Genomic DNA, 24,628 nt, shown 5'->3' with positions numbered 1-24,628 from the left:
GTTTGTTTCCATGTTGTTTAGTCCGGGGACCTATATAAATTTTCCTTGTATGGAGTGGGGCTGAGAGGGTGGGCGCCTAATCGTGGGGGCGGTTGAATGTCTATTCTTGTAAGCACCATGCGCGAGCCCGGCGAATACTCCCCAGAGTGTTGAATCAATGCAAGGGATTGTATACCGAAGGAATGTGGGTGCTCGCTCTATTGGTCCGCTTCAAGAGCCGAGCTTACCAAGTCCTGTTGTATCACTACATCTGGCTGCGCTCCGGACACGGGCCGCCTGAAACGTCACATCTTACTTACAGACGGCAAGAGACCAACGAGAACAACCCTCCCGGGGTCTGTTCAGCATGCATCGATCCCTACTCCTCAGCCTTACTTATTTTACGATACGGTCCAACAATTTGACTAGACTACGAACCGTCACAAACTTCTCAAGCTCTGGCATCCTTGAGGCGCTATGGAGAATACCAGAGGAAGCCACCATGGTGGAGTCGGGCTTCAAGCCGGAGGGAACCGCCATCACGAGATGGAAACTCAGCAGTTGCTACCATTGACATCGACAGCGCATTCCAGAACGAATACTCACAGATCTCATCGCGCATCAATCTCCAATGTTTCTAGTGTAAGCTCCGTGGAGCCTGGCGGCGAACGAAAGTATTCATATGGCTTTATTTGCACTGCTCGTTCTAACACACACTCAGAACCACAGTGGATGCCTTTTGCGCTGCGCTGGCACTTTATCACCACCGCTGCCGGGTTTTCTATCTCCTGCGCAGCCATCACGTTTGCATTGTATCGGTACTCACATAACAACAACGGGCTGTGTGCTGAGGATTCAGCAATGCCGGGCTGGAAGTTCATACCCACGCTGATCGCTGTCGTCTATACACAATTGACCGGAATCATACTCGGTGCTGTCAAACGGACAGGACCTTTTGTAAGAATGGGCAAAACAGACGGACGTATCCCAGTTGCCCGTTATACTTTACTCGAAAAGGCTAAGCCATGGTGGACAACTCTTACTCGAGGATTCCAAAGGCGAAGAAATGGCGGATCATGGAATTGGGTTACAATCCTCTCATGCAGCACCTATATTCTGGCCATACTTGGAATCTCACCGATGTCTGCTGCACTATTGAGAACAAAAGAGATACATCAAACAAGTCCGGAGACACTTGCACGACTAGAAATGCGCAACGGATTGATGCTACAACCTCGAGCTGAGCGAGATACGTATCTGCGAACTATGGGCGCGATATTCCAAAATTATAGCTCCTCCCCCTGGATTACTGACGACTTTGTCATCTTACCGTTCTGGCCACAAGATTCAGTTGATACTGGCTCACGTTGGGACTACAAGGTTCAAGATTCAGGAACTTGGGAGGCAAACACGACCGTTTTCCACGCCGATTTAGTTTGCGCCAAACTGGATATGAAGAAGAAGGACATGTATCTCCGGCATGCACCCGAAGGATGGGAAGAAGAGCCTGAAAAAAAGTTCTATCAAGCATCTGTTCTCCTAGAGTCCAATGAGGGTTGCCAGTTTAACCTCACTGTCGACGTGGAGTATCACGCCCTTACTACGGATTGGATTTCCTGGAGCGACATCAACAACATCACATCGGAAGACTACCCCATGTCAGATGCTATCGTTCAATCGAATGAACACTGCCACGAGAATGAGATTGTTATGATGAGTACGCCGTGGTGGCCCAGGCAGGATATCACGCCGACCGAAAAATTCCTACAAAACATGACGATGCTTGCATATGCATGTCATACAAGCCATAACATGGCCACCATCCCAGCTCGTGCCACAGCCTCATCAGGGACATTGTCCGTCGAGTTCGATGAGAATCTTTTCCACCAAATTGGCACGCCAGTTCCCCCGACCGTCCTTGACTTACTCGAACTACGCAAGGCTTATACGGACATTAAATGGAGCGATTTCGTCCCCCACGAGACCAAGACGTCTGACATCGAGATCGACTTAAATGATGTTCCCTTTACGGGCCCAGCGGCGATCTTGGGTGAACCATACAACTTCAGTATCCCACGAATGATGGCTGATTCTCAACTGCCTGTAGTAGCTGCTCAATTTAGACGTCGCTTCTTCGCAGAAATTGTTGGTGGTTCTCTGCAACGCACGGAAGTTTTAGAAGAACGTTCTACGGCTGGTCATCGACTTGGATCTGTCCGGACAGTGCTAGTCAGCGGGCAAGCCGCCTGCATTATATGTGCTCTGTTACTCATTTGTTGCTTCTTCTTTCTAGGCATCCTGTGGGAGACGCGGAAGACTAAGACAACTCTCAGCATTAGCCAAGATCCCAGTACACTGTTGGGTACAAGTATATGGGGCAGCGGTGATGCGATAGTGTTGCGCGGTTTCACAAAACTCGACCTCGCCACAAGAAAGACATTGAAAGAAGAACTTGCTAGAAAAGTCTTCTATTCCAAGCATGGCAAGCTTCGAGAAAGTGAGGCCAACATCCAGGACGATCATGAGAGTACGTACTTACATAACTGTTGGTGTATTCTCTGACATGTGGCAGAAAAAACAAGAGTGCAGTCCTATGACATCGCACCTGTATTACCCATGCTACGACTACGAAACCTGACTTTTCTCATTCTTTACATCCTTGCTCTTCTTGCTGGAATCGTAGTGCTTTACGTCTACGCGCGGAGGTCAGAACTTCATCAGGCTTTCTTCACCTATCGCGCCAACATCAAGCTTCTCGGTCATTCAAACACAGTATCGCCCTTATCTGTCATCCCGACTTTGCTTGCTATTGTTATCACGCTCTGGTGGGAGTCCGTTGACACCACTTGTAGGACGGTACAACCTTACATTAGCATGCAACATGATGCCAAGCGTCCTTCTCAGGGTATCGCATTATCCTATCTATCATGGTTCTGGCTATTCGCATCGTTGAAAGCTTTAAAGCACCGACACTGGCTGCTCTCGCTTGTTACAATGACGACGTTTCTCCTCCAAGCTCGTAAGTGCACATTCCAAGACTAAGCTGCAACTACAACTAATAGCTGTGATCAAGTCACAATCGCCATGTCCGCTCTCTTTGACTCGGGTAATGGCGTCTTGACTACTTCCTCGGAAATGCCCCTAGCATTGGAACTGCGCAGTGTTCCATTCGTGCAACAAATATCGGTAAACAGAGATCAGCCTACGTGGCTGTTCAACTACACCATCGACGAGAAAAGTTTCTCGAGCGACCTTGGCGACTTGGTGTGGGACAATCTGCAGAGCCTGTCAAAAGACTGGATGTACACCGCGATCATACATACTGCGCTAGAGGGCCCAAAACCAGTATGGAGCCAAGATGATTGGAGTTTTATGCCTGTATCTTCTGATGTGGAAGGCTTCGCCTCGGCTGAGAACAAAAGTGCAGCAGGTAGGGGCGACCGCTCCGTGGAGAGCCTGAGAGTCCAAACACCTGCGATTCGTGCTCGCCTGGAATGCAGTGCTGTTGAGTGGCCCAGAAACACGAGCCTGTGGCTTCTGTCGCACAACGACGGATATGGACGTAACATCACCGGACTAGACAACTATTTCACGATAGCACGAGTCGTTGACGATCGCAATTCCACGACGTGGCTTTCTACCCAAGGCAGCATTCCACCGTGCTTCGCCAATCTCACTGGAAGCGCAACGTACAATCCAGCCGCAGTTGCTTATTGGACAGAGAATTGGGAGGAAGTATCTGGCCCCGAAGACAGTCGCGATTATCGTACATCTGGAAACTTTACAGTCAAATGGATCCGAGGCCCTGGAAAGATTGAACGATTCCTCACGGGTATGCGCCGTAAGCCGGATGTATACATGTTTGTATTCCCAGAGCCGCCTGCTATTCAGGCATTGAACTGCATGCCTATCTTTGAGTCGAGCCAAGCAGAAGTTACGGTGGAGCCCAAAACCGGTGTCGTACAGCACTACCGCATCCTTGACATTCCTGTTCGGGAGGATGTCGCTTGGTCTGATACATCTCAATGGCGTAACCCTTACGAAGACGCTCGTTACACCAATTTCAATATCCATCATGACCCTGACTTTGAGGTCAACAGCTCTGAATGGAGGGCTAGCAGTTTCAAGTCTTATGACTACAATATCAATACAACTACTAGGTGAGTTAGACTACAAACATTGGTTTCGTTCCATCTAATAGATCACTACAGTTACGGGCCCTTGTTCGTGCAATGGCTCTTGAATGCCGCAAACATCGATGGGCCTTCCTCTAAGAGTCCACCCCGGACATACGAGAACTCACCAAGACCCAACCCTCAATATTCAGATGGCAGGGCCTTCAATATGCGAGATAACACAACAGGTCTTAATCTCGATTTCATGTCGTACGCCGCTTACGCACAAGTGGGATTTGATCCTACCGCCCTACTAGATCCGGAAGTCTTGGCTAGAACATCCTCAACTGTCTTCTCGACCTTCTTTCAGCACTTTGTAAACAGCAACCTGTCTCGCGAATCCGGCGGTTATGTCTACCAACCTAGAGGCATGGAGCTCAAAATCAACGCCCCGATGGACGACATGCCAATCCAGTACATGCCTGACGGTTCCATAGCGCCAAAGTTCGAAGACATTGTCCGCAACACCAGTGCAACAACAACAGCGGAATTAAGCACCCAGGTCGAAGTGCTTCAGATGAATCTCGTCGCGTTCTGGATCGCCACAAGCATCCTAATCTGGCTTATCATCACCATCATCATCCTCGGATCCGTGCAAAGAAAATACTACGGCGGTATGATGCGCAACATCGAATGTATTGCCGACGTACTGGTTCTTATCGCTGGAAGCGAACGTTTGCTTGACGTTATCAGAGAGAAGGGCTTCGATGCTATAGTCAAGGAGGACAAGATGTTGACGCGTATGGGATGGTTTCGAGATGTTGATGGAACTATGCGATGGCGGATTGACTTGGTTGAGGAAAAGCAAGTTAAGGTGCAGCCTATTCGTTTGGGCCCTGGGTATACGCCCGTAATGGATGGCGATGGGGTGCGTGACGTAGATGCTGTGTCGGATCGTAGCGTCTCACCACCGGGTAGCAACGACGAAGGCCATGTAGATGCTGCGTTGGGCGCTGGCGTCACTAGGTCGGGATGAAGTTCTGTTAGCCGCCCACAGAGAATTTGTTGAACTGACTGACGCTATTTGTCCGGCGTTTACCTAGCATACCGACGATTCTGGACGCGTCGTTGTTTGATGCTGCCAGTGTCCCGGGAATGCGATGCATGGTGCTTTTCCGATCGCTTAGACATTAATAGAAGTGAGCATAGAGTCCAGTGTATCGTGTAGGAACGAAAGCACAGCAAATCATAGAGGAGCGATGAGAGAGAAGGCTACTGTATATAGAGAGCTACAGCGCGTGATTATATATTGTATTAACCTAGTAACTGTTTTAGAGTCTTGCGCTAGTGTTGCTAGTATGCTTAAGAATGCGTAGGTCTTAATAGTGGGGCTAGTTTAGCTGTTCTCTTCCCGACCTGTACACTTAATTTATATTTAATTATACTGCTCTATCTTCTATATACAACTATAGAATAATAAGAATTAGGCTTTCTATCTACTTAGCTATATACAAGCATTATACTAGTAGATTAGTAGTTAGGTAGTAGTAACAAACGCTATGTAGATGCTGTGTTAGATTCTAGTGTTATTAGGTTAGAATAAAGTTATGTTAGCCGCCTAAGACTAAATATTAAACTAATAGACGCTATTCGTCTAGTGTATACATATAGATAAGTCTAGACCTACTATTATTTAACGCTGCTAGTCTTCTAAAGTAGTAATATATCTAATAGCTTTAAATTTAATAAGAGTAAGGCTAGAGCTTAGTGTATAGTATAAGAATTAATATAGAGCAAATTATAGAAAGATAAAAGTAAAGGCTACTATATTAATAGACCTATAGTAATAAGATAATAGATTAGATTTATAACTGTTTTAAAGACTTAGTTTACTATTTTAGATATAATTTAGAATGTAAACCTATTAGTAGTAGATAAGAATATTAGAATAGTTTATACTCTTTTACTACAGATAGTAATAATATAAATACCTAGGTACGTAAGTAATAAAACTACTATACCTTGTAAATATAGTAATACGCTTATACTTTAAGATATACTAATCTAATAAGTAGTAGTTAACTACGTAATTAGTAAATAGATTAGTTTAGTAGTTATAAAATTACTAGAATAGTAAATTACTAACCTAGTAATTTGCGTAAACTCTAAGCATTATATTATTTAAATTTCTAATATACCTATTTACTACTCTAGATATTTCTAGATATTAGAAGTAGTAGAATATAAATATCTATATATTAGCAAAACTTTAAAATACTTAATATCTATTTTAAGAAAAATCTTTTTATAATAATTAGTAAAGTAGAGTTTTTATAGTATAGTAAAAGTAAAGTACTATAGTTATATAAAAGCTAAGATTTCTTTATTAACTAAAAGCTAAAATAGTAATTAAATAAAAATAATACTTTTAAAATTATAATTTTACTAAATATTCTAAAAGCTTAAATAGTAAAAGTAATAAAAGTAAAACCTTTTATATAAGTAATTAATAAAATAGCTAAAAACTATAATAGAAAAAATATAAATATTAAAGTTTTAAATAAAAGCTATTAATATATTAGTAAAAAGCTATTATAGTAAAAATATAAAAATAAAATAGTTTAATTTTTAAAGTTAGTAAAGTAGCTAATAACTAAAATACTAAAAGTTTAAAAGTATAAAGTTTAACTTTAAATAAATAAAAGTTTTACTAAAAAATAAAATAAAACTTTTTAAAAAGTTAGAACTTTAAATATATATAATTACTAAAATAAAAAGTATTAAACTACTAAAACTTAAAATGTAAAATCTTTTAACTTTATATATAAGTAAAATAGCTATTAGCTATAATAAAAGTAATTTAAAAGATAAAGCTATTATTTTTAAATAAAAGTAATTTAAAAGATAAAGCTATTATTTTTAAATAAAAGTAAAGTAACTAAAAGCTAAAGTAGTAAAAGTAGACTATTACTTTATATAATATTAAGAAATTAGTAAACTAAGTAAAGACTAAAGTAGTAAAAGTTAAATATAAAAAGCTTTACTATTAAGTAATATATAAACTAGCTAAAAGCTAAAGTAGTAAAGATTTATTATTAAAAACTTTAATATTATCTAATAAGTAAACTTACTTAAAGCTAAAGTAGTAAAAGTTAATAAAAAAACTTTTTAAAATTAAGTAATTAGTAAACTAAGTAAAAGCTAAAGTAATAAAAGTTAATAATTAATTACTATAATATTAAGTAATAACTAAACTAGCTAAAAACTAAAGTAGTAAAAGTTTATAACTAAAAACTCTAGTATTAAGTAGTTAGTAGTTTAAGTAAAAGCTAAACTAAAAAAAGCTTATAACTAGAAATATTAATATTAAGTAATAATTAGTTTAAGTAAAAGCTAAAGTAGTAAAAGCTTATAACTTAAAACTTTAAAATTAAGAAATTAGTAATTTAAGTAAAAGCTAAACTAATAAAAACTTATTTTATTAGTAAACTAATAATTCTATAGCCTATAAACTAGTTCTAAAAAAGTAAGATCTATTACTAGTATACTAAAGAATATATAACTAAAGGTTTTAGTACTCTAAAAGTAAATAAACTAAAGCTTAAAGCCTTAGCGCTACTACTTCTAAAGTAGTTAAAGCTTTTAAATTTAGGCTAGCTATAAAGCTATTCTAATACTAAAGTACTCTATAAGAGAATTTTAATACTAATTTCTAAAAGAATTATAATATAATTATATATACTTATTAGCTTATAACTAATAAAGTAATATATTCTAAAGGTTTATAGTTAGAATATATATACTAAAATCTTAGTAAAAGTATACTTCTTTTATTCTTTAAATTTCTATAACTTTTAAAACTTTAAAAATATATTAAAAATACTAATAGTAACTTAAAGCTAATACTAAAAGCTATACTATTTAAATAACTCTTTTATAAGTTTCTAAAGTAATTATAAGTTAATCTAAAACTAATCTTATTACTAGTTATATTACGCTATCTTACTAATACTTAACTAAATTATTTTATTATTAATCTACTTTAATTACTTACCTCTAAATTATATTACTATTACTATATAGATTCTCTTAAGATTATTATAAAAGATAGTATTATAGTAAATCTTATAACTTTTTTTATTATTTTTATAACTACTACTATTATTTATACTTTTAAAGTATATTTTACTAATAATATAGTTTTTACTAGAACTATTAATAGCTACTACGTTATATACGTTTCTTATAAGTATTTAAAGTAAATAAATTTTACTATTATTTTTTACTAAAACTTTATATTTAAGAATTTTATTAATAAAATAGAATAGTTCTTTTATACGCTAAATTTTTATATTATAAAATACTTAGTAGCTAAAGATCTATATATTACTAAAATTTTAAAAAAGCCTATTTTAGGTATACTAATAATTAAGTACTCTCTCTAAAGTTAAAATACTATCTATATTTACTTTACTATATATATAATTAAAATAGAAGTAAAGCTATATTTAAGTAAAGTAATAGAAAGTTATATTTACTAGTAGTAAACTATATTAAAAGAAATTCTTAAAAAGAGTAATAAAAATAAAATAAAAATAAAAATATATTTATAAGTTATCTTTAGTAAGTAAATACTATTATATAAATAGTAGTAGTATTAGAGTTTTACTAAGACTAGTAAAAGTATAAAAAATAGTTATTATATTATAGTTATTAGTAGATAGAAATAATATTATAGTTATAGTTAATAGAGAATAAATATAGTAAGTTCTATTAGTAGTATACTTATTACTATATATTATATTATTTCTAGTTATTTCTAGTTATAGTATAAACTAAAAAGTTATATAAGTAAGTATAGAGTTAGTCTATAAACTAGTAATAACTTTATTACTAATAGTAATATATTCTAAATTAATATTAAAATTATTCTAGTAGTTCTAAAAGAGACTAGCTTAGAGTCTTTTAACACTTTTTAATATCTTTTAATATCTTTTTACTATAAAGATAACTCTAAATTAGGCTTAAAGTACTAAATAAAAACTTATAACTAAAAAACTTTAGTTTTAAGTAATTTATAATTAAAATAAAAGCTAAAGTATTAAAAGTTAATTTTTAAAAACTTTAAAATTTAGTAATATATAAAGTAGCTATAAGCTAAAATAGAAAAAGTTTAAAATTAATAATTTTAATAATATATTTTTAGTAAATAAGCTTAAAGCTTATAAAAAAAAAAAAAAAAAAAAAAAGTTAATTAGTATTTACTTATACTTAAAGTACTTACTAAAGTAGCTAAAAAATAGAATTAGAAAATATTAAAAGCTTTAACTTTTAGTCTTAGTAATTAGTAAATAGACTTTTAGCTAGTTAAATTAGTTTAGAAAAGTTAAAGCTATAGAAAAAAAGGTTTATATAGAAATTATAATAAACTTTTACTTATTCTAATTTATAACTAGTAAAGTAGTTAAAGTTTATTTTTAATAAAATACTAAAACTAATAACTAATAGTTCTTTAGATTATAGCACTAGGTTAATACTAGAGTACTATTAGTAAATAAGTAATTATTATTATATTATTATTACTACTAATTTAGCTAGTTTTTAAATTAGTATAGAAGATAAGTATTAACTAAATAACTAAATAGAAGTTTTAATACTAAAAGCTTAAGTAGTAGTAGTAGTACTAGTAAGTATACTTTATTAAATAGTTAATAAGATAGCTAAAAGTTATTATACTATACTGTTGTATGTTTTTGGAAAAATCTTCTTTTTGCCCCAGATCGGCGACGTGCCGAATCGGTGGGACCCACCAGATACCCCTTACCTTCCTTTTTACCATTTCGCGTCAACTTACATATAGGACAGCGTGAACAATGACGGATGACAGTGTGCATAACCCGCACGTCCAGCTGTCTGCCATAACCCTAGCGTCTGCATGTCTACATTGGTAAGACCGCCGCCTGCAAGACGCCTACGAGGTTTCCTTGGCTAACGACCATGCCTATGGCGCGAGTACAAACCGCTGATAACTTGGAAATTTAGCTTGTGTATGCGTCGCCCAGTATCTGTGTCTAACTAGTGTATTTGCTAGACTACCGAAGCTTGGGTAAGAGAAATCCTGTGGAAACAATGGGAGGCACCCATTCCCAATATGCCATTCCAATCAGAACATCGATGACTTCTCACACGACCGACGAGCGGCGAGCGACGATCGTCTGCGTTACTCTAAAATAATCACTTCCTTTTTCGCCCGTGCTTCTCTCCAGGCATGTTTGTATACCTTACCAAGGCCTATACGTTCCATGAATCTTACACCACTTCTTACTTCTACTGTCTCTACGAGCATGATGTTGTAGAGCGGATAGCCTAGAACGTCTGGCCTTGTTTCGTTACCCAGGTACTGCGCTTCCGACAACAGGATCGCAGTTACGGAAGTTGCGCGATTTGCATCATAGGCAGTATCGAACTTCACGGTACCGGCTCTGAGATGCGTTGTGGTCTTGATCCAGTGTTCTCGAGACACTACTGTCTTGATCTGCAGATCTGTCTGGGTTACCTCCTCTGCTTTCAGTGCCGGTTCCGTGGGTTTCGTGTCGTAAAACTTGATGATGCAGTGCTCTTTATCATCGCGTTTAGTCGTTGTCTGGACTTTCCAGAGCTCGCTAGCTAAGTCCAGGCTCACTGACTCCGTGTTCATTATAAGATGTCGCTCTTTCAGCTCATGTAGTGGTATGCCCAGTCTCGGCTTTGGTGCTGGTTTGGCGTCCGCTGAGTCCCAATCCCCATGTCCTCTAGCACTCATGGTTGGCATGCCAAACAGCCCCAGTTCTTGCAGGGAGAAACCTTTCAGCTTCTTCTGGACGCCGTATAATGTGCCTTTCCGAGGACGTATGCGCTCTTCCCCGAGCGTACAGTACTGCTGGACGATGCCGGAGTTTAAGACCAAGATGTCGAATGGCTGGTCGTAGCGAACTCGTGCGACTTTACTTTCGAACCTCAATGGGTCCTGTACAGCTTCCCAGCCTGCCCACGTCCAGCTCGGCGGACCTTTTCCGTTGAAGTCGTCTCGGCGGCGGCGTATAGGCTCATCTGAGTGCCACAAGAGTGATACATCCAGGAAGTGGCATGGTAACCCGTTTCGAAATGGTGAGTTGAGAAAGCCTGGGCCACCAAGGATGTTTGCGAGGCCATCGAACGCACTGAGGATGTCGCAAGTCTTCCCTATGGTCCTTCCGCCAAGATCTTCTACTGCCTCGATATACTGGTGCATCGACTGTAGTCTCGTAAGTCTTACACTACCATCCTCTCGTGAAGTCCTCAATCCTTCTGGCGATGTGTCATGGTTAGGCGATCGTGAGGGTGTTAGTCTCAGCCACGGAAACGTGATCAACGACTTATCTCCGTCCAGTGCATTGACATCCTCCCTCCATGTACCTCCTCGACAATGCCACACTGCAAATCCACCTGCAAAGACTAACATCCTCCTAGAAAGTAGCTTCTCTTGGAAACACCACGCCCGCTCTTCCCAAGCTCCGTAATTTAGCTCCATGCGCGTGGGCAGAACCATCGGTGTGTTCTTGATGATTGCGTCTTCCTTGACCTGTTTCCCACGATCGGGATGACCATAGAGTCCGCTCAACCCCTCGTCGGCGTGCGAGCTGTCTCCAGCAACGATGGTGAAAAGGGCACGGTTGTATACGTGACCCATACGCTGGATGTTGGCGTGCTTGACGTGCTCATCACCCTCTTGAGGGACGCAGAGCTGATCGACCCACAAAAAGCTTTCGCCGATAGCTTGTACGACCTCGATGGCATGTTTGATGGTTTTGGGAACATTCGCCCATCTGGCTTTGAGACTATGCTCTCTGGACAAGTCGACTTTGTTGCGTGATGTCAGGCGTATAAATGACGTCGGGCGATCCCATGATGTTTCATTCGTTTCGCCTTTGTAATAGTATGGCCGCCCTTGATCGTTTGTGTACTCTTTCCAGCCTTTCGGTAATGGTAGACTTCCCCATCTGTAGCTCAAAGCTACGTACCTCAGTTCGGAGCGTAGGCGAACTACGGCAGAGAAGTTCATCTCCGTGATACACATCTTATCCACGTCAACCAGTCGAAATATGGCGGCCTCATCACACTCTGGATTTGATATAGACTCATCGAGTGGATCATACAACAATGCCCCACAATCGTGCGTCAACGTGCAAGCCTCAACGCAGTGCTTGAAGAACGGGACATCGATTCGATCGCCAAGCATTCGCCCATACCAAATTTGCTGCTTTTCCTTCCGCGGGGTGGTGGAACTTTCGAACCGCAGACTGAAATGGCATATCTCTTTCAAAGGCGCGAGGGCTGCTCGTCCGTGCCCATAGACACGTACGCTCAGGGCTCCTCTTTTCTCTTCGTCTTTTCGATATGCTCTGAGCATAAAAATGCACGGCAGTCGCTTGTTCTTCTTGAGTTGTAAGAAGGCGAAGTGCCTTGTCAGCAATTGAGTGACCGCCATTGCTTTCTGCACTTCCTCGCTTTTCTCGTTGGTGATGAGATTAGCGATCGCGAGGCCTGTGTTAGCTGCAACCATTGTGTCGGCTACCGTGTCTCCAGACTTGTACATAGCTTCAAGCTCGTTCATATTGAGGCTCCTGGTGTTGATGTCGTGATCTTCCGCCTCTAGAAAGAGCGTTCTCGCTTGCTGCAGTGTTGAGCTCGTAGCTTGGTCTTGGCTGATAGCGTATCCAAATGGCCACAGCCCGATATCATCTCCCAGCGAATCTCGTTTCCAGTACTTGAATCGCTGGGTCCAATCTTCGACATCTCTAATGTCTTTGTACGTATTGTTATCTGGAAGATGGTTCTTGATATGTGGTGCCTTCAGCAAATCGTACTCCGGCTGGCAAATGCTCTGAAAGAGGAGCTTACAGAGTTTGCACCACGAGCTATTGGCTAGTATGACTGAAAGGCTTGCGTAGGATATGATCGCATCCTGTGTTGGTCTGTTACCATCGTCCTCGGCGGCGCCTGGTAGGCACTCCTTGAATGGTATCATCTTACACGTTGTGCAGAGTGGATCGGTCGACCAGCCAGCCCCAGCCGTGAACACGTTCAGCTGATCAGAGCTTTTATCCCTGAACTTCTCGAAATTACGCCGCAAATCTGAAGCTTGTGACGAACCCAGCCACTTCTTCTCCTTTTTTTCTTCGCCCTCCCCCTCGATTGATACCATGGAGTTGTTGTCTTTAGAGTCTTTAGGAGCGTCCTTTGACATGAGGCCAACTGGAGTCGGATTGTTTCGCGCCATGTTGAAGATGTCCGATGCGTGAATCGGGCTCTGAAAGAAGGAAGAGACTCGTATTACCCATTATGGCAAAGTTCTTTCACCGCCATTCTAAAGTCCACCGGAGTGTGGGGGCGAGAATGTCAGGCATGGGTCGCGATGTTGTAGCTAGGCGGCGGTGAGATTCTAGGCTCTTCTCGAGTCGTACAAGCCAATGCATCTCTCCTTGATCTGACCCTATGAAACCTTGGGCTTCAGCGTATCGCTCTGAATTTCTGTCGATGATTTTCATGCAGCGATGATCAAATAGCATCAGGCCGTAAATCTATTTGCGGCATTCAGATGAAAGCGTATGTTGAAGCAACGTGCCCGACATCAACGCCCATGGACTGTGATATTATGAACACAATGGCGCAGCCAGAAAGACTGAGCCAGAGATCCTCAAAAGACGTTTAATGGCGCTCTATGACTTACGCGACACCTGAGTGCGAGCATTAGAGACTGTGGACCGCCCGCGAGTTCAGGAGCCGGAAGCATCCGAGCCGAGGACACGTCCCGATTTGCAGCTGTCGGCATGAGGTGGTCATGATGTCCATTACATTGGTGGTGATGCATCGACATCTCGACCGAAAAAGGAAATTAGCGAGTATTCAGGCTTAATGACTCACTCAGTGAGTGAAGCGCTTAGCCGTCAGAAGCTATTGGACCACTTTCAGACCCCAACCACAACGCATATGCATCTAATTGGTAATGCTTTGTTGTTGATGACATGAAATTTTGAGCTGCGCAATAGTAAGAGCGATCATTCCAGCGATATGCGTGGTGATACCAGCCTTATACAAGCGGTACAAAAGCCGGGTAGCATCTACGTTGCTAAGTATCAGCAAACCAACGTTGTTGTGTGTTTTGGCACCTTCTTCTTGATTCGTACTGCTTGCATACCGACCTCACCTTGTTCAACCACGTCCCTTAGCAACCTTTTTTTTTGTAGAACATGCGTCTACGCATACAGAAATTGTAGAAACGCAATCCGGTAAGAGAAATGTGGGACTGTGCCAGATGATAGCGCACTCTTGGCCTCTCAGATAAGAGTTAGTAGACTCTTGGTGTTCTACATACTTGCGCCCGTGTATGCGGAATAACATTCATCTTGTCGCATCCATTGTGACTGTCATCAGGTGTAACTCCCATCCAAACAATTATCATCACTAGACACGGGAAGCCTAAACCCCACATCCTAAGCTCATTTAGCGCTCGTAAGGTTATAAGCTGTCCGAGTTCCCATCCTTTTGCAGTATACAGAACGAGAAAGTCGTGTTGCTATGTGCATTCATGACTAGCGGCGGCACAAATCTAACGTATGAACCGATCGGAAACTCTGTGTAAGAGCCAGACAGTTTACCCACATGGCGGCCAAGATGAGGAGGTGAAAGATCTGATGTGAGGAGCCGAAAAAGTCGAACTTGCCCGGAGCGAACCTTTCAGGAGGTCGAGTCTGCACTTGTTGGTCAGTTCAAATGTCCCTCCAAGCCCATGAGTAAACGACCCCACTTACTGCGAATATTAGAGTGCCAGTTGCATACAGCGAAAGCTCGATTAGATACCACTTCATTCCCATGTAATCGAACATGTACTTGGACCCGTGAAGACCGACGCCATGAAGTAGAGGAACGAAGGCTGACAGACCGAAGAGGAAGAAGGCGACCACCCTCAGAGTGCGCCAGCGCAGCGTTCTAAACTTCGGTATCGATATCAGAGCAACGCTAGCCGAGCCGGAGACTATGGTCTGGAGAACGTATCAGCATACAACAGACCGGTTTGCGCAGGGTGACTCACAATGACCCAGTGCATGATCTGGAAGGCGGGTTGACAAATGAAGAAGTAGTAGATAGCCGCAACGAATGTGCCAGCGATGATGACAGCAATCCCAGTCAGATCCATCACATGCCACAACTGTTCCACCTTATGCGAGTGGGGTTGCATTAGGTGATACACGGCGCTGGAGAGCAGACAAAACTCGCAAGAGAAGAAGAAGACGGTGAACATGACCCAGTCTGCCGGTAGCACGTTGTTATACTGGGGCTCGGCCAGAATCCGCATGTAGATGTATGCGACAGGCCATACCAGTATCGCGCCGATCAAGTGGGTATATATGTTGCAGGTCTCGTTGTGTAGGTAGGTCAGGCTGAGGAAGATGGCCTTGTATTCGGGCTTCTCTGGGCGATAGCCGGTATGAATGAACTCGTTGTCTCGCGACCACTCTTGGATCTCCTCGTAGGTGAGGAGCTTGGGCCGTCTTGAGGAATGAACGGTTTCCTTCTCCATGGTGCCCATATCGGTGGCTGGCGGCGTCGGATTCTAGTCAGGACTTACGTCGGCTACCTCTTCTGTGTGCTCGGAAGTGCAGTGGTGCGAAGGCGTATCGTAAGATCTGTGGCCGAATGAACCAAGATGTGAATGTTTGTAGTCAACTAAGAGTAATGCGTCTTTGACTCAGACTGGGGCTTGGTCCTGGTCTTGGTCCAGGCTGGTCATAGAAGTTCTACTCCGGTGTGCGGATGATGAGGATAGCGTATAGGGGAAATGCTCGTAGCCATTTCGCACCATAGATCAAATAAGAGATCCATAACGACACCGATACCCCTCTACCTGATTGCAAACGCTGATGCGTTCAATGTGCAAACCACGGGTGACGGGTGACACCAAATCTGGCTCGAATCTGTGTCGCGATATGCAATTGCTGCATGCACGCTATTATATCTTAGCAAGTAATTAGAGATCAAAATGGCCGTTCGTGTAGGATACGACAAGCGTTGTGGCCAGCTTTGGAAGTGACAAGTGAAGGGTGACGCGTTGGCTCGAGGTTGGCGACGCGCACGGGCGGGCGTCAACCCCGCCGAGGTCAACACCAATGGACTCGCGACTAAACAGGGCGCCATCATGGCCACACTACACCGCGAGCGCGTCGAACACGCGTTGAACGAGCTGCTCGTCCGCATCGTGCCCGAAGACCCAAATGAGAACGAAGACGAGGCCAACCAGCGCTTCGAAGATGCCTACGAGTTTGCCCTCGACGAGCTCACGACTGCGGGCGATGCTTCACTCGTTCCCGACGTCCAGCACATTGCCAGCCTCATAGACCGCAAGGGTAAATACAACGAGGTGAATCACGTGTCTTTTGCTAACATGTGACAGTCTCGGGCCCCAACAATGACCAGCGCAAGAGCGCGCGTCTGCACAACCTTCTCTCGCGCCTTGAGACCCAGAGCGTCCTCGACCAGAAATGGCGCATGCTCTACTTTCTCTACAACCTCTCCGACAACGCCGAAGCCCCCCACGAGCCGCCGCCCGCCCAGGATACCCGCAGCTTCTCGCGCGAACCCACGACGCCTTCCAAGCGCCAGAGCGTGGCCGCCTCTTCCCACGCCATCCAAGACGCCTTTGCAAAGCCCGGCCTCGCCCAGCTGCCTGTCAATGCCGGATCGCCCAAAGCACCGACATCTACACGTCCAGCTTCGATAGCTGAGAAGCCAGAGAAGCGCAGACGGCCTGACACCGCCAAGGAGCAGCAGCAAGCCAATGGTGGACATGTCGAAAAGGCAGAGACAGGGCCCTCGGAGCCGACTTTGCTGCGAGAGCTGCCTTTCACACTCCAGGGCTATTCATCGACGAACCTCGCATTCCTCTCGTCGACCGCCCTCAAGCTTCCCACGACCCTCCCGGTACCCATCGTCAGCCTCTTACACACCCTCGCTGAACCCGCCATACTGTACAAAGGCTTGGCCGAATTCGTCGAGGCGAGCGATGGCGGCCTAATCGAGCAGAGCTTCCGCGCAGCTCTAGCCAAGGAGCTGAGAGCATACCTGGGTCTGGTCGCGACCTTGGAAGGACAAATTAAGAGAGCGCTGGCACAGCTGAACGAGGCATCAACACCTCAGGGCGTCAGCAAGGCCGGCGTCACCCTCAAGCGATGCGTCATCTGGATACGAGAACCGACCATGGGTTTGCGCTTGATGAGCCTGATGGTCGAAGAATCCAGAAGCAAGAAGGGCGGCGAGCTGATTGCCCTCATACATTCCTTCTCCCTCAACCACGGCGACCCGTACGTCATGAACTTTGCCGAGCGCCTTCTCTCCGATGTCACGCGACCTTTCTACGACATGCTCCGGCAATGGGTATACGACGGCGAGCTTGCCGATCCCTTTGGCGAATTCTTTGTTTCGGAACAGAGCGAGGATGACATCCTCGAGGCGAACGGCAACGAGGGGAAAGGAGGCGCGACGAGCGTCTGGGAAGATAAATACAGACTGAACGACAAGATGGTCCCCACCATCGTTACCGACGACTTTGCCAAGAAGGTCTTCCTCATCGGCAAAACCCTCAACTTCATTCGCTATGGCTGTGGAGACGCAGCATGGGTCGACACGTACTCCAAAGAAGCCTCAAAGGAGCTGCAGTATGGCGACACTGCGAATCTCGAGCGTTCCATTGGCGACGCCTACAAGACCACCATGGCTCGTCTTATTGACCTGATGGGTAACAAGTTCAAGCTGTTCGATCATCTACAGGCCCTCAAGCAGTACATGTTGCTAGGCGCTGGCGACTTCATTGCCGTCCTGATGGAATCGCTCTCGTCCAACCTCGATCGACCAGCCAACACGCAATACCGTCACACGCTCACTGCTCAACTCGAACATGCCGTTCGCAACTCCAACGCCCAATTTGACACCTCAGATGTACTGCGCCGCCTCGACTCACGCATGTTGGAACTATCACATGGCGAGATTGGATGGGATGTCTTTACGCTGGAATATAAGATTGATGCGCCTGTCGATGTCATTGTCACGCCATTCGGTTCCAAGCAATATCTCAAAGTTTTCAACTTCCTATGGCGCGTCAAGCGCGTCGAGTTTGCACTTGGCTCAACATGGCGCAGATGCATGACTGGTGCGCGTGGTGTTCTCGGCACCGTAGCCGATAAACTCGGCGCGGATTGGAAGAAAGCACGCTGCGCAATGGCTGAGATGGTTCACTTTGTCAACCAGTTGCAACACTACATCCTCTTCGAAGTCATAGAGTCATCATGGATCGATCTACAGAGAGCCCTCAACAAGCCGGAGAGCACGCTGGATGACATGATTGAAGCGCATGCGATATACCTCAACAACATCACGCGCAAAGGTCTTCTCGGAAGCTCTAGTATCGACTTCACAGGGCAGCTCCATGAGTTGCTGAAGACGATGCTGGCATACAAGGATGCGGTGGATGGATTGTACTCATTTTCAGTCGCTGAGTTTACGCGCCGACAAGAGCACGCGGCCAAGATCGAGACACGTACAGCAGCAGGTCGGTGGGGTCTTTCTGAAAAAGATCGCTCATCTTCAGATCCCTTTGCTCCCTCACACTCTCGCGCCGCTTCTCGCCAGGACGAGTCGCCTTTCCCACCCCCACTCCTCAAGATCGGCATGACAGGTTCGGCCGAAGATGATGTTCTGCCAGCCCTACAAAAGCGTTTGAGTCAGTTGACGGAAGACTTCCGAGCGAGAATCAGCATCCTGCTCGGAGACTTGGTACATTCGCCTGACGGTGAATTGAAGATGCTGGCTGTCAACATCAACTTCAACGATGTGTACAAGCCGGAGCGAAGACGTAGGAAGGGTTCGCAGAGGCGAGAGAAGGAAAAGGAAACGCCAAGGGTTGTACCTGCTGCTGGATGAGGTGATGCATAAGACGGCGTTCGATGCTCTATTTGATACCCGACTACTTGATACCATCCGTAATACGATCTTTCTGTGGAAGACAGTCTCGGCAGTTTCTCGCGCAAAGCGTGATGCAATGTGATATCAACATCCCAAGCCGATGAACCCTGGCTGAGCTTGCTGAAGTGCATAGGTGGGTCGACGAGGATGTAGGGACATATCCGATAGCGCGCACGTATCGCTCGGATCTATCACAGGTGGGGTTGCGCCATCATAGCGCTTAGTCAAGCTTCGTGGCGCTCATCGGGCCGTTCCTTCTTGATGCTTATACTTGAATGCGCCGAGTCTAAAGTTCGATGTACGAAGACAGTAAATGTCTCACAACCGTTCGTACAAAGTATATTACTTGTCCTGTGAGTGTGTTACTTGCCCTGAGTGGTAGCCGCCAGCATCCGACCTTCACGGCACGCTCAATAATCAAAACGCTCGCTCGGCCGAGGTGATGGGCACAGGGATCTCCATGACTGCGTCATCCATACACAACAACTTCGCCCACTACAACTAATCCTAACCCTTCGTGATGACGCGTAGCATCTTACACAAGATATTAATCACTTGCAGCGACTAGATCGAATCGGCCTCCGTCCATATAACTGAACAGACTCTTCATGGATGATTCTAACGAGCCGCCCCCCTGCTGTACGTTGCGCAACTTTCATGCCTCATGCTCCACCGCAATTGTTCGGACAACGTTCGGCATGGCAACAAGACATGCTTCCGGTGAAACATCACCGCCTTCCGCCAGACCGCGCTCTTCGCTGGCATAAGCTTTCGACCTTACCTGCTAGCGCCCGCCGAAGTATATCTAGCTCGTAGTCCCTCAGAAAAGAAGACATCAATCTCATTCTGAACCCAAGGTCTATCTTGTTATCACTCAAAGCTATCAGAATCAACACTCGCGTATATTACCCATCGATACACGCTATCTCACCCTTCGCTGCCTGTCGGACCGCGTCCTGGAAACAACGCTAAACACAACGCACCATCCACATTCGGCATCGATATATAATCTCAGCCATGGCAACAACACATCAAAAGCAGCATACAGGAGGAAAGCAGAATACTGTTGCCGATTACATCGACTCTGCAGCTGAGGCTGTTCCTAACTCAACATGGGCTATAGTCCCGCGTTCAAGCAGCAGCCTGGACGAAGGATGGCACCACGTCACATTCGCCGATCTTGCGCGTGCAGTGAACAACATGTCGCGATGGATTGAGCGAACCTGTGGTGTTGCTGAAAGGGTGGGCCAGACAATCGGCTATATGGGGTGAGTGGGCAATCTTCTGTGCTTGTCGGTCATCAATGATGCATACTTACGCATTCGTAGTGCGAACGATTTACGGTATCTTGTGGTACTAGCAGCATGTCTGAAGACAGGATACGTACCGCTATTCACATCGCCCCGGAACTCGATCGATGGTCAAAAGTCACTTGTGGAGAAGACAAACTGCGCCATCTTCTTGACCACAGCCGATATGATGCCGCAGGTTCAGGCAATCAAAGGGGCGGTGCCCAGTCTCACGATCCACGAGGCGCCCACTACCAAAGAGCTGGTTGATCCAAGTCTTCCCTCCGAGCACTACCCTGGAAGACAAAATCGTGACGTGACCGCTCATAGCTTGATTCTGCACACTTCGGGTTCAACGGGTACGCATTCTATCATCTCATTCGACTTTGCTCTTCACGTCGTCCCGGTCCACTGACAGCAACTTTAGGTCTCCCAAAGCCTATTTACGAGACTGTTGGTGGTTTGAATACGTTGTATGAACAAGCGCACCTCAGTCCGGAAGATGGGCATGAGCAAACCAGCAAGCCTTTCTTAGCAGATCCACGGCCCATGCTTGCTGCCGCTCCCTTTTTCCATGGCATGGGAGTAATCGTTATGCTGCGATCTATCATGTCCCGTGGCACCATCGTACGATTACCAGCGGACAAGCCCTTGAGCGCCGGCTTAGTCATTGACGTGATCGAGGCGGTAAAACCTTATTGTGGTATCTTTCCACCGTCGGTACTGGAGGATATCGCTGCAACGCCCAAAGGTATCGAGACAATGGGGAAGCTCAAGTACGTTTTCTTTGGCGGTGCGCCTCTCGGTCCAGGGGCTGGTGACAAGCTTTGTCAAGTGACGAACTTGATGACAACCCTTGGCAGTACAGAAGCCATGTTTATAAGCACCCTGCTCCCATCCAAGCCAGAAGAGTGGGGCTACTTCCATTGGGGTGCTGCTGCGGGTGTCGTCATGGAGCCTGCTGGTGACGACTTGCACGAAATGGTCATCAAACCCAAAGACACGAGATACCAGGCAGTTTTCCATACCTTTCCAGAGATATCCGAATGGCGCACCAAGGATCTGTTCAGTCGCCATCCATTGAAGCCTCATCTGTGGAAGTACAGTGGAAGACGAGACGACATTATCGTTTTGAGCAATGGCGAAAAGTTCAACCCTGTAAGCACTGAGAAGCTGCTCGAGTCGCATCCGTGGGTCAAGGGTGCTCTAGTCGTTGGCTCAGGCAAGTTTCAGGCCGGTCTACTCATCGAACCAGAGTGGTCGCGAGCCGGCACGCAAGACCCCTCTGCCTTGATCGATCACATCTGGCCGATGGTAGAGCAAGCAAACCGTGAAGCGCCCGCGCACGCCCGGATCTATCAGACGAAGGTCGCCGTTGCGAAAGACCAGAAGCCTTTCATCCGCGCCGGCAAGGGCTCAACCATACGTCTCCAAACCGTTGCCGCGTTCAAAGACGAGATTGAAGCCCTTTATGCGGATGAAGGATACTCGAGCGACCCGACCCAGGATGCTGATGGCGATGTTGCATTGGCAAGCAAGATTCGTGCTGTCTTCACACGCAATCTTCCCTCATTCCAGGACGACGTGGCAGATGATGTTGAGATATTCAGCCTGGGTGTCGATTCCCTTGATGTGCTCGCACTCACCAACGCGCTCAACAAGGCCGTCCGTGGTGCTGAAGTGACCTCATCGATGATCTACAGCAATCCTTCGGTCAAGCAGCTGGCCGCGGCGTTATCTCAGACCGTGAGCAACTCGCCCTTCCAGGCAAGCTTGCCGCCGACCCGAGAGGAGAAGCTCAGCGCGATGGTCAGGAAGTACACCAAAGATATGGTTCGACCAAAGAGCATGACTAGTGCGGCTCCTCGTCCACAGAAACAGACTGTGATTCTCACCGGCTCAACGGGTAGTTTGGGCAGTCACATGTTGGAGCAACTGCTTCGAAACCCAGAGGTCGAGAGGGTCTATTGCCTAAACCGTTCGGACAACGCCGAAGTACGACAGAAGGAGTCTTTCACCCGCTATCACGACCCAAACGCCGACTTCAGCAAGGCCGAGTTCCTCAAGACAGACTTCAGTGCCGACCACTTCGGGCTTTCAGACGCTACATACGAGCGTCTTCTGACCACTGCTACATCATTCATTCACGCAGCTTGGTCTGTCGACTTCAACCTCTCGCTCGAATCCTACGAGGCCACACACGTAGCCGGCACCTACCGCGCCATAAACTTCGCGTTTGCCTCGCGTCACAAGACACCCATCATCTTCATCTCCTCGATCGCCAGTGTAAGCGACTGGAAAAGCGTCGTACAAGACGGATCCGCCGTTCCAGAGTCCATCGCCACGCTCTTCGACAGCGCAATCACGATACCCCAGGGCTACAGCGAATCCAAGTATGTCGCATCTGAGATCCTAGCCACGGCCTCGCATCGCTTGGGCATCAAGACGGCTATCGTGCGTGCGGGACAGCTCGCAGGACCGAGTACCGACGCGGGTGGTGCAGCGTGGAACCGCCACGAGTGGCTGCCGACTATTGTCCACACCAGTAAGGTCTTGAAGAAGCTGCCGCGGACACTTGGTAACATGGACCGAGTGGACTGGGTGCCCATGGACGTTGCAGCTGGAACTGTCATCGACATCGCCAACGCTACTATCTCAGAACCCGAGCCTGTGCAGGTATACCATCTCGTCAATCCGCACACCACTACTTGGGACAAGCTGTACCCCGTCATACGGCAGTTCTTCACCCAGAACAACAAGGACGACATGGAGATTGTGGAGTTCAACGACTGGGTCGATGAACTGGCGCGTATCCCGCAGACGAAGGAGAATGCAGAGCGCGTCCCTGGGCTCAAGTTGTTGGACTTTTACCAGAGTCTCAGACCGGAATCGATTGGATTGCCGGCGTTGGATACGAGGAGGACAGAGTCTGTGAGTGCGACATTGCGTGAGGGGAGGGCTGTTGATGCGGAGGTGATTAGGAAGTGGTTGGAGCAATGGGCATTTTGAGGGGAGAGTCAGTGTTTAAACATTTGCTTTCGCTCGCTTCAGAAGTAGTTAGTGCTGCCAAGCTGACCTTTCGTCACAAGCGGCTTGGCTGGCGACAGAGGTGATTGTTAATGTTAAACTGTGCCGCACACCTTTCCTCGCATGCTACTATTAGTCCAACAAAACTTCAATCCACCGTCTTCCAAATCCATGAACGTGGCCGCGAGACCTGAACACATCAGTCTGCAAAACCGCGTTCGTGAAGACCTGTTGTATCGACTGCGCTAGAACGTCACAGCTCCTCTGGACGACATCAAAATCCGAACAGGACCTCTCGATGCGACAACCGGCGTCCACATCTTTGATCACCACCTGACCAACGAGTCCATCGCCGATCCACCATTCAGCCGCATCGACGAGGTAATATGTGGCGACTGCTAGAAAAGGGAAGACATACGTTATGAAGAACATGAGCAGTACAAGCCACCGCCTGCTTTGACCATCGATAAGGCGGATGGTATTCCTATTACGCTGGAGCAGTTTGTTAAGGAAGTGCGCGTGTACCTTAACCTGCACATCGAAGAGCTTACGCCTCCTAAGGGCATGTGCTATGGAGAACCCGGTTTGACCAAGGATGGAATGATCTCCAGAACCTATAGTGACAGGCCTTACCTGCCTCCCGACATTGGCTTCTTGTTCTGGAAACTGTGGGCGATGCGGGTTGATCAAATTGTGCGTTTTAGTGTCCAGATCTTCGCGGAGGGACAGTGTGGTTTTACGGCGGATTGGTTCTGAGCTATACAGCTAGAACAGGCTTAGCACCGTGAGCGGCTACGCGAGGAGCTTTAGCATAAGCGTGTCACTGTTGTTAGATCAAAGCAGCTACACATGCATTGTTTGGGAACATTATCACAAATACAGTCGGCATGCTGCTCATTCTGTTATTGAGGAAGAGCTAAGCTATCAGGATCAGACTCTTTTGGGCGATTCCCTTGCGTCGGGCCATCCGAGCATGCTGCAACGCTGTGTGCATGCAGCCATTGATCAACGCAACAGCACATGAGTCTGCATACCATGTCAACGCAGCATATCGCAGGCAGGGACTGTTCTTCGAGTGTACAACCACTGGTATGTCAGGGTCTCGAGACCCCGCCACCGGCAATGCTCCTCTGCTGACGAAGTTTTCCCAATCACACTCATGAACAGGACCGATACTTCCTGGTA

At 45.6% G+C, this 24,628-nt stretch overlaps 6 protein-coding genes across 6 annotated transcripts; 4 read left to right on the top strand and 2 right to left on the bottom strand.

The window, feature by feature from the left end:
* Window positions 1–2,973: 2,973 nt before the first annotated feature.
* On the top strand, window positions 2,974–4,143 carry J4E92_009906 (uncharacterized protein; the record flags this gene model as incomplete). The annotated part of the gene is made up of 2 exons (XM_051501248.1): window positions 2,974–2,981; window positions 3,042–4,143. 2 exons carry the CDS (start codon window positions 2,974–2,976, stop codon window positions 4,141–4,143), a joined length of 1,110 nt encoding a protein of 369 aa, XP_051348466.1.
* Window positions 4,144–4,359: 216 nt separating this feature from the next.
* J4E92_009905 (uncharacterized protein) lies at window positions 4,360–5,130 on the top strand (the record flags this gene model as incomplete). Its single annotated transcript, XM_051501247.1, has 2 exons — window positions 4,360–4,364; window positions 4,431–5,130. The coding sequence occupies 2 exons, from the start codon at window positions 4,360–4,362 to the stop codon at window positions 5,128–5,130; spliced, it is 705 nt and encodes a 234-aa protein (XP_051348465.1).
* Window positions 5,131–10,314: 5,184 nt separating this feature from the next.
* J4E92_009904 (uncharacterized protein) lies at window positions 10,315–13,453 on the bottom strand (the record flags this gene model as incomplete). Its single annotated transcript, XM_051501246.1, has 2 exons — window positions 10,315–13,367; window positions 13,450–13,453. The coding sequence occupies 2 exons, from the start codon at window positions 13,451–13,453 to the stop codon at window positions 10,315–10,317; spliced, it is 3,057 nt and encodes a 1,018-aa protein (XP_051348464.1).
* Window positions 13,454–14,704: 1,251 nt separating this feature from the next.
* J4E92_009903 (uncharacterized protein) lies at window positions 14,705–15,693 on the bottom strand (the record flags this gene model as incomplete). The annotated part of the gene is made up of 3 exons (XM_051501245.1): window positions 14,705–14,863; window positions 14,924–15,154; window positions 15,205–15,693. 3 exons carry the CDS (start codon window positions 15,691–15,693, stop codon window positions 14,705–14,707), a joined length of 879 nt encoding a protein of 292 aa, XP_051348463.1.
* A 615-nt stretch (window positions 15,694–16,308) lies between these two features.
* J4E92_009902 (uncharacterized protein) lies at window positions 16,309–19,085 on the top strand (the record flags this gene model as incomplete). Its single annotated transcript, XM_051501244.1, has 2 exons — window positions 16,309–16,516; window positions 16,564–19,085. The coding sequence occupies 2 exons, from the start codon at window positions 16,309–16,311 to the stop codon at window positions 19,083–19,085; spliced, it is 2,730 nt and encodes a 909-aa protein (XP_051348462.1).
* A 1,880-nt stretch (window positions 19,086–20,965) lies between these two features.
* On the top strand, window positions 20,966–24,199 carry J4E92_009901 (putative secondary metabolism biosynthetic enzyme; the record flags this gene model as incomplete). Its single annotated transcript, XM_051501243.1, has 3 exons — window positions 20,966–23,389; window positions 23,693–23,824; window positions 23,882–24,199. The coding sequence occupies 3 exons, from the start codon at window positions 20,966–20,968 to the stop codon at window positions 24,197–24,199; spliced, it is 2,874 nt and encodes a 957-aa protein (XP_051348461.1).
* Between the last annotated feature and the right edge of the window lie 429 nt (window positions 24,200–24,628).

Source organism: Alternaria infectoria, assembly GCF_024043175.1.
Source record: "Alternaria infectoria strain BMP 0036 chromosome Unknown scaffold_29, whole genome shotgun sequence".
Taxonomy (NCBI): Eukaryota; Fungi; Ascomycota; class Dothideomycetes; order Pleosporales; family Pleosporaceae; genus Alternaria; species Alternaria infectoria.
Note: the sequence above shows the minus strand (reverse complement) of the source record. Positions and strands in the feature narration are given on the sequence as shown.